At 48.1% G+C, this 13,803-nt stretch overlaps 1 protein-coding gene across 1 annotated transcript in view; it reads right to left on the bottom strand.

The window, feature by feature from the left end:
- PDE1C (phosphodiesterase 1C) overlaps positions 1-13,803 on the bottom strand; it is a 277,067-nt gene that overhangs the window by 211,667 nt on the left and 51,597 nt on the right. The window contains 1 exon segment of the mRNA XM_023753820.1: positions 11,879-12,050. Coding sequence (XP_023609588.1) covers positions 11,879-12,050 — 172 coding nt within the window.

Below are 13,803 nucleotides of genomic sequence, written 5' to 3'. Positions count from 1 at the left end.
ATACTCACCTAGGCCTTTCCCCATGGTGGCAACACGGCCCCTGGCAGGTAGGCCCAGACATACATCCTACCAGCTTGGCACCACTTTCCAATAATTCCTGCAAAACCACAGGTTGGTTCTTATTGGTCCAGCTAGAGGCACCTGCCCATCTCCTCCAACCAATCCCAATGGTTGGAAGAATCTTGTACCTCCACCGGCCAGGCATGGGTACCCGGCCCAGGGTGGGAGGTCAGAGGTGGGGTCAGCCTCACCCAAGCCATCAAATGTCACCACAGCTGGTGTGGCTGGGGAACAGCACAGGCCGTGGAGATGGCAGGAGAGGCGAGGTGGTGGGAGGGAAGGATCAAGACAAAATAAGGCCCAGATCACAGATCCCTTTTGTGATATTCAAAGGAACAACGTGGCTTTTATTCCTCAGGCTACTGGCTCTCAACTATTTTCTCCCACAACATAAATGATGAGTGAGACCGTCTGCAGGCACATTGGGGCATTATTGGGGACTTTTCCACGCATTGGCTCTAACTCCACCCTTCTTCTCCCACGCCAGACAGCAATGATACAGTGAACCTTGCTCTAATTGGTTTCTAAAGAGTAAAACAAAAAGAGAATAAATTATTCACAGGCGCCTGCTCTCCAATTACCAGCAGTAACTAATTACTTGGATTCAACAATGTCTCCCATTGCCTCGGCTGAGCACAGATGTTGTAGGCACTGGGGAGACGCCGAGGGTTTGTAAAGGTAGAATGGATTGGACGAGGAGGTTCTAAAGGCAGAGAGGCCGGTGGGAAAGCTATTATGGTGGAAAGGTGAGAGGTGCCAAGGACTGGAGCCAAACTCACTGGAGCCAAGCTGGGGAGAATGGAAAGGGAGAAACTAATGACGGAGATACTGCCCGGGGTGTAACTGCTTCCTGACGGGAGAACAACAGCAGGGCGATGCTTCAGCTGAGCTGACACCTTCCAAACCGTCCCTTTCACCCCTCCTCCCTTCCCCCCTCCCACTTGCAGACCAGCTGCAACATACACGCTGAAAAACAACGACAGCAGCCCGACATGGGGATTCCGGCCTTGGCAACGTCCTCACTCTCAAATCCAAAGGAGTGTTTCTTCAAAACTGCTTGTTATATGTACCTTAAAGTATAATGCAGTAATAATTTACTATAATCATTTTGGGTGATTTTTATGGGATTATTAATGCTTGTGTGGGTGTTGTTCATAATACCTATAATTGTAATGGTTAATTATTATAAAATTATTATTACTAGTAACTGTTCAAAATAATGTCTCATGTTGTACTAGTATAGTACTTTACCACTGTATACATTTATCTATCTCTATTTATTTTATTTTCACAATAATTCTGAAACAGGTATTATTGATCCCATTTTACAAACTAGCAACTGATCAACTCGCCCCAAATCCTAGCAATAGCTGGTGGCAGAGACAGGGCTGAAACTCCCGGTGTCTGGCGCCCAGACCGGTGATCCCTCTGTTTTGGTGCTCACTGTTTGCAGCAAAAAAATAATCAATACAAACTGTTTCCAATCTGAGAACAGGATTATCATTAGCTTTTAGATTTCCAGCCACTCGCATTTTCCAGGAAGAAAATTTAGAAAGAGAGGAAGGAGAAGATGCGGGGAGTTTGGGGGGAGTAGAAAAAGCTTCCACAGCAATTTGGTCGGTTCTAGCAGGAGGTTCTCAATGGGGTTGCTACTGGCATTTGGGCAGAACAATTTCTCCTTGTGTTGGATGGTCCTTTGTATTTTAAGATGTTAAAATCCTCCCCCAGCCCCCACCTCCAGGCATTGTGACAACCAAAATCCCCACTGTGTTTTCTATCGCCCTCTGGAGGACTGGGGGGTACTGCAGGATACCTGGGCAGAGTGGGGGTATGAGAGGACTTTGAATCCCTGAGACTTCCCATAAGACAGAAGTAAAGCTGGTGGCTTTTTTATTATTATTCTTTCAAATCACCATACTTCCTAATAGCAGTCCCTAAACTTTCTCTGACCACTATGCTTTTGCGAAAGCTACTTCCTCTCACTGGAACTTGCTCTCCCCTCCTAACCATGAAAGGAACTACCTCTCTTGCCTTCAAGGCTCAGTCAAATGACATTGTACTGAGAAGCCCATGGAAGGGGCTACTCAGGGCTCTTCTTCAATGTGGTTTATAAAGAGTGAAGATGCCCTTTGAACCAGTGTTTCCACTTCGAGTTCTCGACCCGTGGATGCAGCTTAAAATATGGCAATATCGACCAGCTGGTGTGGCTCAGTGGTTGAGCATTGACCCATGAACCAGGAGGTCACAGATGGATTCCAGGTCAGGAGACATGCCCAATAGGAGACGTGCAGGAGGCAGCCAATCAACGACTCTCTCATTATTGATGTTTATCTCCCTCTCCCTTCCTCTCTCTGAATCAATAAAACATATTTTTTAAAAAATAGGGCAATATCCAGGTGCCTGAAGATTTTTATCATAGCGTTCCTTTAAAGAGAGAAAAGCTGGGAACAACTTAAATGTCCAACATACACACACACACACACACACACACACACACATTATATAAAAAACGCTTAAGATAAAATGTTCAAAAAAATAGGATATAAATCGTATCCATGCCATAATTATAACTGTAAGAATAAGCCATAGATACAAAGACTTCAGGAAGGATGCCAAATGATAGTACCGTCAATATTCAGGATTTTTTACATTTTATCATTTATCAAATGTTCTACAAGGGAAGCATATTATTTTTATGACAAAGTTTCATTTTGAAAAGAATGAAGAAAAGAGGACTGGTGACTAAGAAACCGAGGCAATGCCTCAAAGTCAGTTCACCCAGAAGGTGCGGAAAGCACGCCAGCCATTGGAAGAGTGAGTAAAAACAGCCAGCGCCTCGCAGGCTCCTGAAACGTCCACGTTTCGCACTCCCCAGAGAAAACATGCAACTGGCTTCCGTTCTGGTGAATTGGCTTTTGGAGAAAGACAGCATAAGGGACATGTGGTGACCCTTCGGTTATCCTAAATGGCATGGACATATGGCATCTCCCGGGGTGGGAGCTCATTCTGTGATCGCTGCAAACTCTAGACACCGGTGCCGATGAAGACTAAGGAAGCAAGGCCTGCGCCGGGAACGTGGTCAGGAAAGGCCGTCACGGCCATTAGGAAAATGGCCCCGGAGGCAGCAGCAGACACCCAGGGAAATTGGATGTGGGGGGATGGAGAGAAGGAGGGGAGGATGAAGGGAGCCTGCGGTGCCGGGGAGCACTGGCTCCCAGGACTGGGGACTCAGCACAACCACAGGAGCTTTGAAAGCACGCAGCTGCCTGGGCCGCCCCCCCACCCCAGGGATGCTGGTTAATGCTGTGCAGCCTGGATTAAGAACCACTGAAATCAAAGGTAGAAAATAAATCTGAAAAGAACAGAGACCCCTAAGTGTCGTAAAATGCAAGGTTTTCAACCAGGAGAAGATGAATTTACAGCACAGAGGGAATTCACTTGAGGCTGCTGGTGATGCCACTGGAATTGTTCAATGTGTTAGAAAGGGAAATAATTTTAGAATTTGTTTGGTCTACTTTCTCTTAAGTGGATCTCTCTCTCTCTCTTTCTTTCTCCCTCCCTCACTCCCTCCCTCCCTCCCTCCTTCCTAGACATAATCAAGCACAGAAGAAGCAGTGGAGCATTGGAGAAACATAATTTAATTAATATAGTGCAGCACCCCTTCATACACCCTTTTCTAATTCTGAGCCTGGATCATTTTCAGAGACTGAAAATGATGAACAGATCAGAGGTTTGAACCCTAATCCAAGTCTGCCATTTGATTGACACCTCCCTGGCTGGCTCTGCAGAGCGCATGAGTCATGTCGTTGGGCAGACTGCAGTGTGCCCGCCTCCCAGCACTCTTCCAAAGGAGGACAGGCATGTCTGCAGCTCTTGTTCAAATAGCAACCCTTCCCAGTGTAACTGGCCTCCAGGGTCCAGACATCATCATCCCACAAACTCACTTCCGGCTGCACTGAACAGTAATCAATGAATGGGGACCACTAGACGACAGTCATGGGGCTGTCTAGTCAATACCTTAGCTACTCTGCTCCAATCCATATGGAAAAATGTATTTTTCACAAGTTTTTCCCCAAATTGTCCTTGCACTCTCCAGGCCCCGTAGGCGTTTAGACCCAAGCTGTTTTTCCGCCACATTCCTCCCTCTCTACCGCAGCCCAGGAACCTTTATTTTGATGCTCTATGTGTTGGGACCGAGACATCCTATATAATAAAAGGCTAATATGCAAATCAACCAAACAGCAGAACTGGTTGCTATGAAGCGCACTGACCACCAGGAGGCAGATGCTCAATGCAGGAGCTGCCCTTGGTGGTCAGTGCACTCCCACAGGGGGAGCACCGCTCAGCCAGAAGCCGGGCTCATGGCTGGTGAGCGCAGTGGCGGTGGCAGGAGCCTCTCCCGCCTCCGTGGCAGCGCTAAGGATGTCCGACTGATGGCTTAGGCCCTCTTTGGGGTCAGTTGAACATTCCCCAAGGGCTCCTGGACTGTGAGAGGGCACAGGCCAGGCTGAGGGCCCCCCCCAGCCCCGCCCGAGTGCACAAATTTCATGCACCAGGCCTCTAGTGGAAATATAAGCCCTAATAAGACAATATGCAGTCTTCTTCTGGCTTCCCCAAAGGTTCCCAAGGGCCCCAGAGACCTGGGCCTGGGGAGTGTGAACAAACCCTCCTCCATGGTAAGCAAGGCCCCCCCACATTTGGTCCCGAGTTCACTTTTCCTGTACTGCCTCCCTTCCACGGCCTCGGAGGCAAATCCAGCAGTTCCTTCCACACAGGCCAAGTCCTCCTGCCTCCGACCAGCCCACACTCCATGGCCCAGGTGGTCGGTCTCACAGCTACGCCACGTGCCATTCAACACGCTCAGGGGTCGGTGTGCAGTCCAGGGATGGGGCATGAGCCGGTCCAGTTCTCTCCATGTGGCTCCAGTCAGGCACAGGATGTGACAGCAGCCTGTGCACTTGAGTGGGAGGGAGATCTGATCCGTAAAAGATTCTAATAAGAAGGAAACCACTCCTTTCCTGTTAGCAAGGGCAGAACCCCTGCCCTAAGTGGGAACAAAAATTTCTACAGAATAAAACATAGGGTCACGTTCCCATGAGGTTACTACTAGCCCCTTGCAGAGGCTGGGGGCCCCCAATCACCAATCAAGGGTGATCCAGATGTGCATCATCACAGGGCACAGTTTTAATTCAAGGGTTTCTTGTATTTTTACGTAGGGTACCTTCATTTGACGGCAAAAAAAAGCAATAAAGTCATTCATCACCAAAAGTTTATAAGGGATAACCCAGGGGGCATTTGAACTATTTCCCAGCTTAGGAGCCATATCTGTCTCTCCACCACCAGGCCTTAGCCCAAGGCCGGGTTCGGGGGGCGGGACAGGAGGCTGTAATGCAGGAGAGGAGGCAAGCCAGAGGGCCAGCTTTTCTCACTTGGGGAATTCTAGGGAGAAGGGAACTGGGGCAGAAGAGGGGCAGGGGTGTGTCCTCTCTCTCTCGAGGGACACCTCCCCACCCACAAACCGGAGGGTCTACACCCCAGTAAACTCAGTGGCCAGGAGAGTTAGGCAGAAGGAGTCTGGGTTTGGCTTTCTCAAGTTAGCTCTCAGGTTCTGTGCGGTTTGGATGGGCCTCGGATGCTCCCACAAGCCCCTGGGGCCGAACCTCAGAAACTATTTGGGATTGGGATTGGGGAGTTGGCCAGTGAGGCTGCCAAGGAGACCACATCGCCAAGGGCTGAAGGCTGGACCACCATATCCAGAACCATGTAACACTCACAGCAGATATCAGTGGGATCCAAGCATGTGGAGGGGTGGGGTAGGGGATGTCTTCCTTCATTTAGAGAAAACCTCAGGGATTTGCTACACCCTCCAGGCCTCCCCGTGGCCTGGGGCAGACTTCCTGTGCTCATCAGGAAGCCTGGGGTGGGTCCACACTGACTGGTGGAGAGATTCGGATGGAGGTTCCCAGCCTTCCTCCCGCTGACAGTGCAAAGCTCCTGCTCCTCCCTGTGGGTGAATCACTTCACCTCTGTCACTTGCGCTGCTGGGAGTTCTTCTGAGGGGTGGGGGGCCCCGAGGGTGAGCCCCATTCCTGTGTATGGAACCCTGGATTCCCTCGTAGCCGGGTGAGATGTGTTTGGCTTGAAGAGGGATGCCCTCCCTAGGGGAAGTGAGCCCTGGAGACAGGTCTGCTGGCTGGGAACTGGAGGGTGTGTCCATGAGTGAACCATCTGGACAGAGTTCAATGTCTAAGACTATTTCCCTTGGACAATAGAAACAGCAGTGCTGGGGTATGATTTAAAATTATCCCCTTTTATGGTGCAGTTTCTTTAGTTAATCCCAATGCTTCAGCTAAGTCTCTAAAATAAAAGTACAAGATGCTAAAGAAAACTGTGGGCAAACCCCACCACTAGAGCCCGAAGAGAGATACAGCATCAAACATAAAATATAAACTGAAAGGGAGGACTGGGCCAGGCTATCTAGGCCAGGAGCCTGAAAGCTATGCCCACAGCACGGAGCTGGCTGGGTGGGCCAGCCAAGATCACCAAACGGTGGGAAACTGTTAGCCAGGGTCCTCTGAGGAGCAGATGCCCAGACTGAATTGTACGTGCAAGAAACTTACCAGGGGGAACACGTGTAAGAGAAAAGGGGGAAGGAGCTGGCGAGGCGGGGAGAGCTGGGATACAGGTCTGACCCCCAGTGAAGGAGAGAAGGACGGAAAGTTGGGTAGAAGTGTCTTAGTCCACGGTGCAGTTCTAAGGAAAGTTCAGCAAGGCCATCAGGGAGTCCCTGAGCCAATGTCACCATCAAAGGAGGCCCCCAGCCCCCAGAAGCAGCCAGCCTTAGCATACCTGACTCTCAGTCATTGGCGGGGGTGCCCTTGGGAAACACAGCATCGGCCACCACAGGGACAATCTCCTCGCCCAGAAGCTGGGGCCATGGGTCAAATACGCTGCCTGGGCCGACGATGCATCCACATGGCCGCCACCAAAATAAACCCCTTCTTTTCCAAAATGAAGGACCAGGAAGAAGGCAAGAGGAATGGCTTTGTAAACTCCTAACAGTGGAAATCTGTCCATAAAAATTTACTTACAACGAGAAGCCCAAATAATTCCCTTGTGGGAAGCCAACATGCAAAAGAAACTCCCCTGAGCTTTAAAAATTCATTCTTTTATTATTCCCTTGGCCCCAGAGTTCATTCTTTCATTGTTCCCTTGGCCCCAGAATTCATTCTTTCATTGTTCCCTTGGCCCCAGAATTCATTCTTTCATTGTTCCCTTGGCCCCAGAATTCATTCTTTCATTGTTCCCTTGGCCCCAGAATTCATTCTTTCATTGTTCCCTTAGCCCCAGAATTCATTCTTTCATTGTTCCCTTAGCCCCAGAATTCATTCTTTCATTGTTCCCTTGGCCCCAGAGTTCATTCTTTCATTGTCCCCTTGGCCTCAGAGTTCATTCTTTCATTGTCCCCTTGGCCCCAGAGTTCATTCTTTCATTGTTCCCTTGGCCCCAGAATTCATTCTTTCATTGTTCCCTTGGCCCCAGAATTCATTCTTTCATTGTTCCCTTGGCCCCAGAATTCATTCTTTCATTGTTCCCTTGGCCCCAGAATTCATTCTTTCATTGTTCCCTTGGCCCCAGAATTCATTCTTTCATTGTTCCCTTAGCCTCAGAATTCATTCTTTCATTGTTCCCTTAGCCTCAGAATTCATTCTTTCATTTTTCCATTAGCCCCAGAATTCATTCTTTCATTGTTCCCTTAGCCTCAGAATTCATTCTTTCATTGTTCCATTAGCAAACTTGAGAAAGACTCTACTGATGTGGATGAACAGAGACTACAGGGGGAAGTGTCAACTCCAGGAGGCAGCACTGAGTCAGGGAAGCAGGTGTCCCTGAAGTTCCCAGTGGGTGAACAATACACAGTGACAGAGAAAGATGTGTGACCAGACTTCCCATGAGCTAACAGGGAATTTTAACCTATGACTCATCCCGGGGTGGGGTCCAAAGCTGCAGGGGACACCACCCCACGCCACACCGTCTCACCAGCCAGATTGCACATTTCCTGAAAGTAATCCAGTCAGAAACCGGCTTCTTGGCAGCAGCCCCTGGTGGAAACATGACTGCCAAACGCCAAAATGAGGATGAGTTCAATGATTTAATTCTGCGTGGAAAACACAATCCATTAAACGGGACCTGACAAGGCCTTAATCTCATCCGTAGCCGAGGGTGTTGGCTGAGCGCAGCTCTGCTCTCTGCAATATATTCTCAGTAAGCTATGTATAGAACCAGGAGCGCTTTTGCCAAAGCCCAAATAAGTCCATTCGACGTGGGAAGAGAGGCCCGTCGGGCCCCCAATCATTCCCCAGGGAGTGAGCGTGCTCTTCTCCCAAACGCAAAATTACCAAAACCTGGCAACGCAACCTAGGTTGGGAGTCACACAATTCAAGGGAAGCCACCGAGATGGCCGATGCCCTGGACGGCTTCAGAATTCCCACCACCGTCCAGGAGATCAGGCCAGTGGCCAGCCTTGCTCCCACTCACAGCCGGGTCCTCTGCACAACCCAGGCACAGAAGAGGGGGGGTCAGGGCGTGGAGAATCAATCCTCTCCTAAACACGGTTCTGAAAACTGGGAGAGAAGGAATTGGGGGCTGTCCCGCCATTAGCTCACTTAACCCTAGTCACCGTCCCCAAGGTCTGTGTTGCTATTTCACTGTCTCCATTTGTAAAATGGGGAAACTGAGACTCAGAACCATGACTCAGATGACGTAGTTTGGAAGAGTGTTGGCAAACTCACAGCCGTGGTATTCCAAAGCCCATGCCTCTCTACTCAGAGGGGGTCCTCGGGCCATCGCATCCCATGGGAGCTGTGAGAAATGCAGATTCCCAGGCTGTGAGCCAGACCCAATGAATCTGCGTCTGTGTTTAATAGGATCCTCCCCAAGGACTTTGTGAGACATGAGGTTTGAGAAGCACTGAAGGGGTTCCTATCCAAGAGGGGCAGGTGCATTCAAAACCTAAGTTTAGACTAGAAAAGGGATTTAGTACAACAGAACAGGGTCAGTCTCATATATACACTCCACATTCAGATTAGTAGCCCCAATCACACTATCTTATTTCACCAGCAACAAACCCAGAAGCATAAAAGCCAAGGTTAGAGAGGGCGTAGCTTTGGAGCCGGTGGACTGGGTTCAAATTTCCAACTCCACCACCTGCTGGGTGACTTCGAGTAAGTGGCTTGATCTCTCTGAGACTCGGTTTCCTGACCTGTACACGCGGGATAACATTACTCACCTTGCCTGTGGGGTTTGGGCGGATGAAATAAGCAAATGAATGGACAGCTCCTGGACATAGCAGATGCCCAATAAACACTGGCTTCCCTGGCATCAGTGCCATCTGGGCTGGGCTGGAGGCTGGGGAGAGTCGGGCTTCCAGCAGCCAGTTCTTCCCTGTCCTCTTGGGTCCTCTAGTGGCCAGTACTGAGTTCCCCGTCACGGATCAGATTGGCTGGGCTTGTCTGTGTTCCCTACACTCCAGGTTCACTTTACTTTCTTCTCTTTTAAGAAAAACCTGAGCCAAACAGCAGGTTCAAAGGGACAGGTCTTGAGGAACCAGGAAAACGGGCACCTGTGGTGCAGTTCCCAGGAGTGTCCACTTCCAGACACCGGAGCCTTTTTATTCAGTCATGGTTCCCACTGTCTTCCTTTCAGAAGTTTCCGATTTTGAAAGCAGTCTTTTCACGCCAGAGGCTTGGTGAGCTTCCAAGCCCACAGTGCCTGCCCTGGAGCACAAACCCCACGTCTGACCCTGTTTCCTCTGTGGATAGAGGCTTGAGTGGGTGCTGAGCAGGAATACAAAATTAGTCCTTACCGAGCACATCCTGGGTGTCAAATACTCAGCTTGTCTCACATGCACTGTCATCTATTTTAAACAACCCTGACACGTGAGCATCTTTACCCCTATTTCACGGGTGAAAAAACTGAGGTCAAATTAGATATGTGGCCTGCTCAAATGAACATAGCAAAATAGTTTAGATATTAAATACCCCAGGGATCTCCAAGTGCAGAAGCAGAAGCAGCACCCAAAGCTTGTTTGAAAGGTCCATCCTAGGACCCCACCCAGACCTGGAGGTGAGCCCGACAACCTAACAGCCCTCCAGGCAATGGGGATACTACAGAGTAATCAAAACAGTTAGAATGGTTAGGGACAGCTGCATTGGAGAATATTCACCCTCTGGCATTGCCTTTGAAATCAGCGACCTTCCTTGGAAGAAAGAATGGTTCCAGAATAGCTCATGGCTGTATTATGGAGTCTAATAAATGAATTACCAACGCCTGTGGATTTATCAAATGAAGTCCATGGTCATCAGTACATGTTCTGTATTAGAGAGCACTGAGGGAATGTGAAGAGAAGGGGTTACAGTGATGATGGTAATGGAGTTGGGCGAGCAGACAAGATGCTCTTTTCATGAGAGTAACTCTGTAGCTGTTTATGATGAACCTGGTCTTGGAAGGAAAGAGTAGCTACAAGAAGACTGTGCGTGAAGGGGTTGACTCCACCACACGCTCCAAGACAAGAACCCACAGACCCAGAACGGCATTCCACCCACCCCGCCCCCCCTCCACCACAGGGAACCGCAGGGAATCGCAGGTTTATGGACTGTACTTCTCTCTACTTCAATGGGTTTTATTTTGTTTAAACCCTCACAACGTAGTAACCAAACCCATACTATGAATAATAAAAGCATTTGCCTTGCAATTCTCGTTCCACCACTGCGTCCACCACATTCTATAAAGAAATCCAACCCCTATTCATCACTCCTTTTCAGAACTCATCTATAATTCAACCTCCACTAAGAACCTTCACATAATGAAATGGCTTTTACTGAGCGATTACACACATCACCTGGACGCAAAAGAGCACATTTTTCAAATACATTTCATGGACTCCAAGGGTTGTCTGCACTGTTTGGGGGGGGGGCGCAAGCATTCTATGAGCTTTATATGTTCTACTAGGCATGTGGAGAATATGAAAGCATTGCCTAATGAAAGAAGTAAAATTAGGGTAACAGAGAGAAAGGATGGGAGGAAGGCAGGCCAGCAAAATCATTAAATCATAACTTCTGATACCAGTACTTCTGTGCATTTCAAATGTGAATTTGAAAGACCCATTTGGAGAAAAGAAATCGTTTTATACGCTTCATCCATACCCAGACCGGTTCTCATTTAATATGGTGAGAAGGTAAGGGACAGTGTTGTGATGAAAGTGGAGTTCAAATCAGAAAGAAAATCCAGGAGGCCTTTGCAGGAAGATGCAAGACTGAAGGAAGAGCAAGAACAGAGCAAACAGCGGCTTGGAAACCACGGGAGATCCTCCCTTCCTTCCAGGAGGCAGCACCTCGCACATCTCTTACAACCAGAAACCTCCCCCAGCAACAGACTCTAAGGGCCCAGGGCTGAATTCATTTCCAATGCGTGCTTTTTCTCCGCACACTTATCTCCGTGCGTCATCCTCCTTTGAAGCAAAAGACTCATTAATCCAATTCAAATTGCCAACTTCAGTAAGTCCTTTGCCTCAGCATTCAAATGCCAATACCAATTAAATGCCAACAGCAACTTAACTACTGATATGCTCTTCACCACATTCAGGAAACCCAGCCAGAAGTCCAGCCCGCATGCATTCCAACACTCCCTCCTCAATGCTAATTTACTCAGTGGGAACACAGGAGGAAATTTGCTGGCCACGCTGACGATGCACCCAACTGGGTTGAAATAACTCCCCAAGCAAATAAGAAAGAACCAACTGGGGTGCAGTCCGCCAAACCTGAAGGACGTCTTCACCAAGGCTTCCGGGCTATCGAGCTGAGGCAGCTCATCGGCGAGGATCTGCTCCGGGGGTCGGGGGTCGTGGACAATCGTTGGCCGTGGCTTCTCCTTGACATTCCCTGTGAGCCCGTCGATGATGGAGTTCCACAGACAGTTCTGCGACTTGGACCCTGAAGCATGAGGGGGGACAAAGGGGTGCAGGTGAAGGACCAACCAATTCCATGCCCTGCCTTGCCCAACGCAGGAGTTCAAAAGCAGAGCAGGGACACTTACATAGTTTTCACAATCACTACCAACCTCAGAGGGCTCTCAAGGAGACCGGTCAGGCAACTTCTGAAGTAAAAAGTTAATTTTTTCATTTCTATGCAGAAAACAGGCCAACACTCTGACTAGTTTGACTCGTAGCTAGTATAATAGATATTATATATTCTGTCTTATTTCAGGGGCGATCAACTCCAACTCCTGACAGAGCTGTGGGTGTGTTTGAATATATTTATCCAAGTCGACAAAAGACTACTATTTCAGAGAACAGTAGGGATGTTCAGACACAGGACTCCTCTATGCACTTAGCTTGCCCAAGGCCTGGGTTTCAGGATTCCCTTCCATGGAAACACCACCACCACCACTCCCCCAAAGAGGGCTCCACCTCTAAGAACTAGAACTCAACACAGGCAGGTTTGTTCTTCTGGAAGATCAGGACCCAGGGCAATGACACTGAGTGTAGAAGCACCTAATAGCTTTTTTACCATTTTCTCAGTCAGTGAATCAGAATGGTCATGTGACCTAAGCTAACTCTTTATTAGGGCTCCCAAATGGACATGTGATAACCCCTTCAAAAGTTGTACCAACAGCTACGAAGATACCCTGGCAAGTTTAAAAGGAGATTGTAGTAGAAGCCATAAATAAGATTCGCTCACCATTCATTCCCAACTTCCATTTCCCTTATCTTCCTCTTCTAAAGAGGCTAGAAAACAACATACTCAATTTTCCAGCCTCCCTTACTGCTATGGCTAGCCACATGTTATAATCTTGGCCAATGAAATGTAGGTGAAAATTCCTGGGGCTAGTGACTCTTGCTGAATAAAAAGTTAGGTCTCAACAAGAAAAAAAAACATTTTAGTCCCTTTAAACTTTGCCTTCCTATTTTTCCCCTTTGCCCTTCTTTCTTCTTCCTACTGGAAGACTCGGTGTTAGAGCTCCAGCAGCCATCCTGTGACCATGAGGTGGCAAGCATTACGACAAAAGCCTACATCTTGCGTCTGGAAAAGTGAAGAGGTGGGAAAAACCTGGGTCTCTGGCAGCATAGTTGAACAGATTCCCTGATTTCCAGATTTCTTGATGTCAGACATATATCTATTTATTACAACCTTAGGTCTTTGTTTGTAGCCAAATACATTCCAAAATGTTACATGCATGCTCATCGCATAATATAAAGGTGTTCCCCATATACAAATGGTACCATCTATAAAGCACTAGGAATAGATATTTTAATAAATCTTCCAATTATCTTGTGAGAGGCATAAATACATTGCATACTTCTCTCGTGTAAAAATGATTAATTTGTTACATGTGAACAGTTAAAACACATCACAATTTTTATAAGTTATTTTGGCGTTTCTTTGCTTTTTTTGTAATATTCTGGGAAACTCAAAAAATGGAAATAGCCTATGTTTCTCTTGACCTTTGAGAGTCCAAAGAACAATTACTCTCATGGGATGGTCCGTGGTTTGTTTGTTTTTTGTTTTGTTTCATTTTGTTTTTAAACTTTAAGGGGGGGTGAGGGTCTTCGCTCAAGAAAATGTTGGGAACCAGCAATATAGTTACTCATGTTCCACCTGGGAGATGTGCATGAGCCTAGCACTGGAGTGATCAGCTAGACGGCAAGTCAGCCAGGAGAAAACACGGGGTCTGGTAAAGTCTGAT

This window comes from Myotis lucifugus, unplaced genomic scaffold (genome assembly GCF_000147115.1).
Source record: "Myotis lucifugus unplaced genomic scaffold, Myoluc2.0 scaffold_52, whole genome shotgun sequence".
NCBI lineage: Eukaryota > Metazoa > Chordata > Mammalia > Chiroptera > Vespertilionidae > Myotis > Myotis lucifugus.
This window is presented reverse-complemented; position numbering and strand designations above follow the sequence as displayed.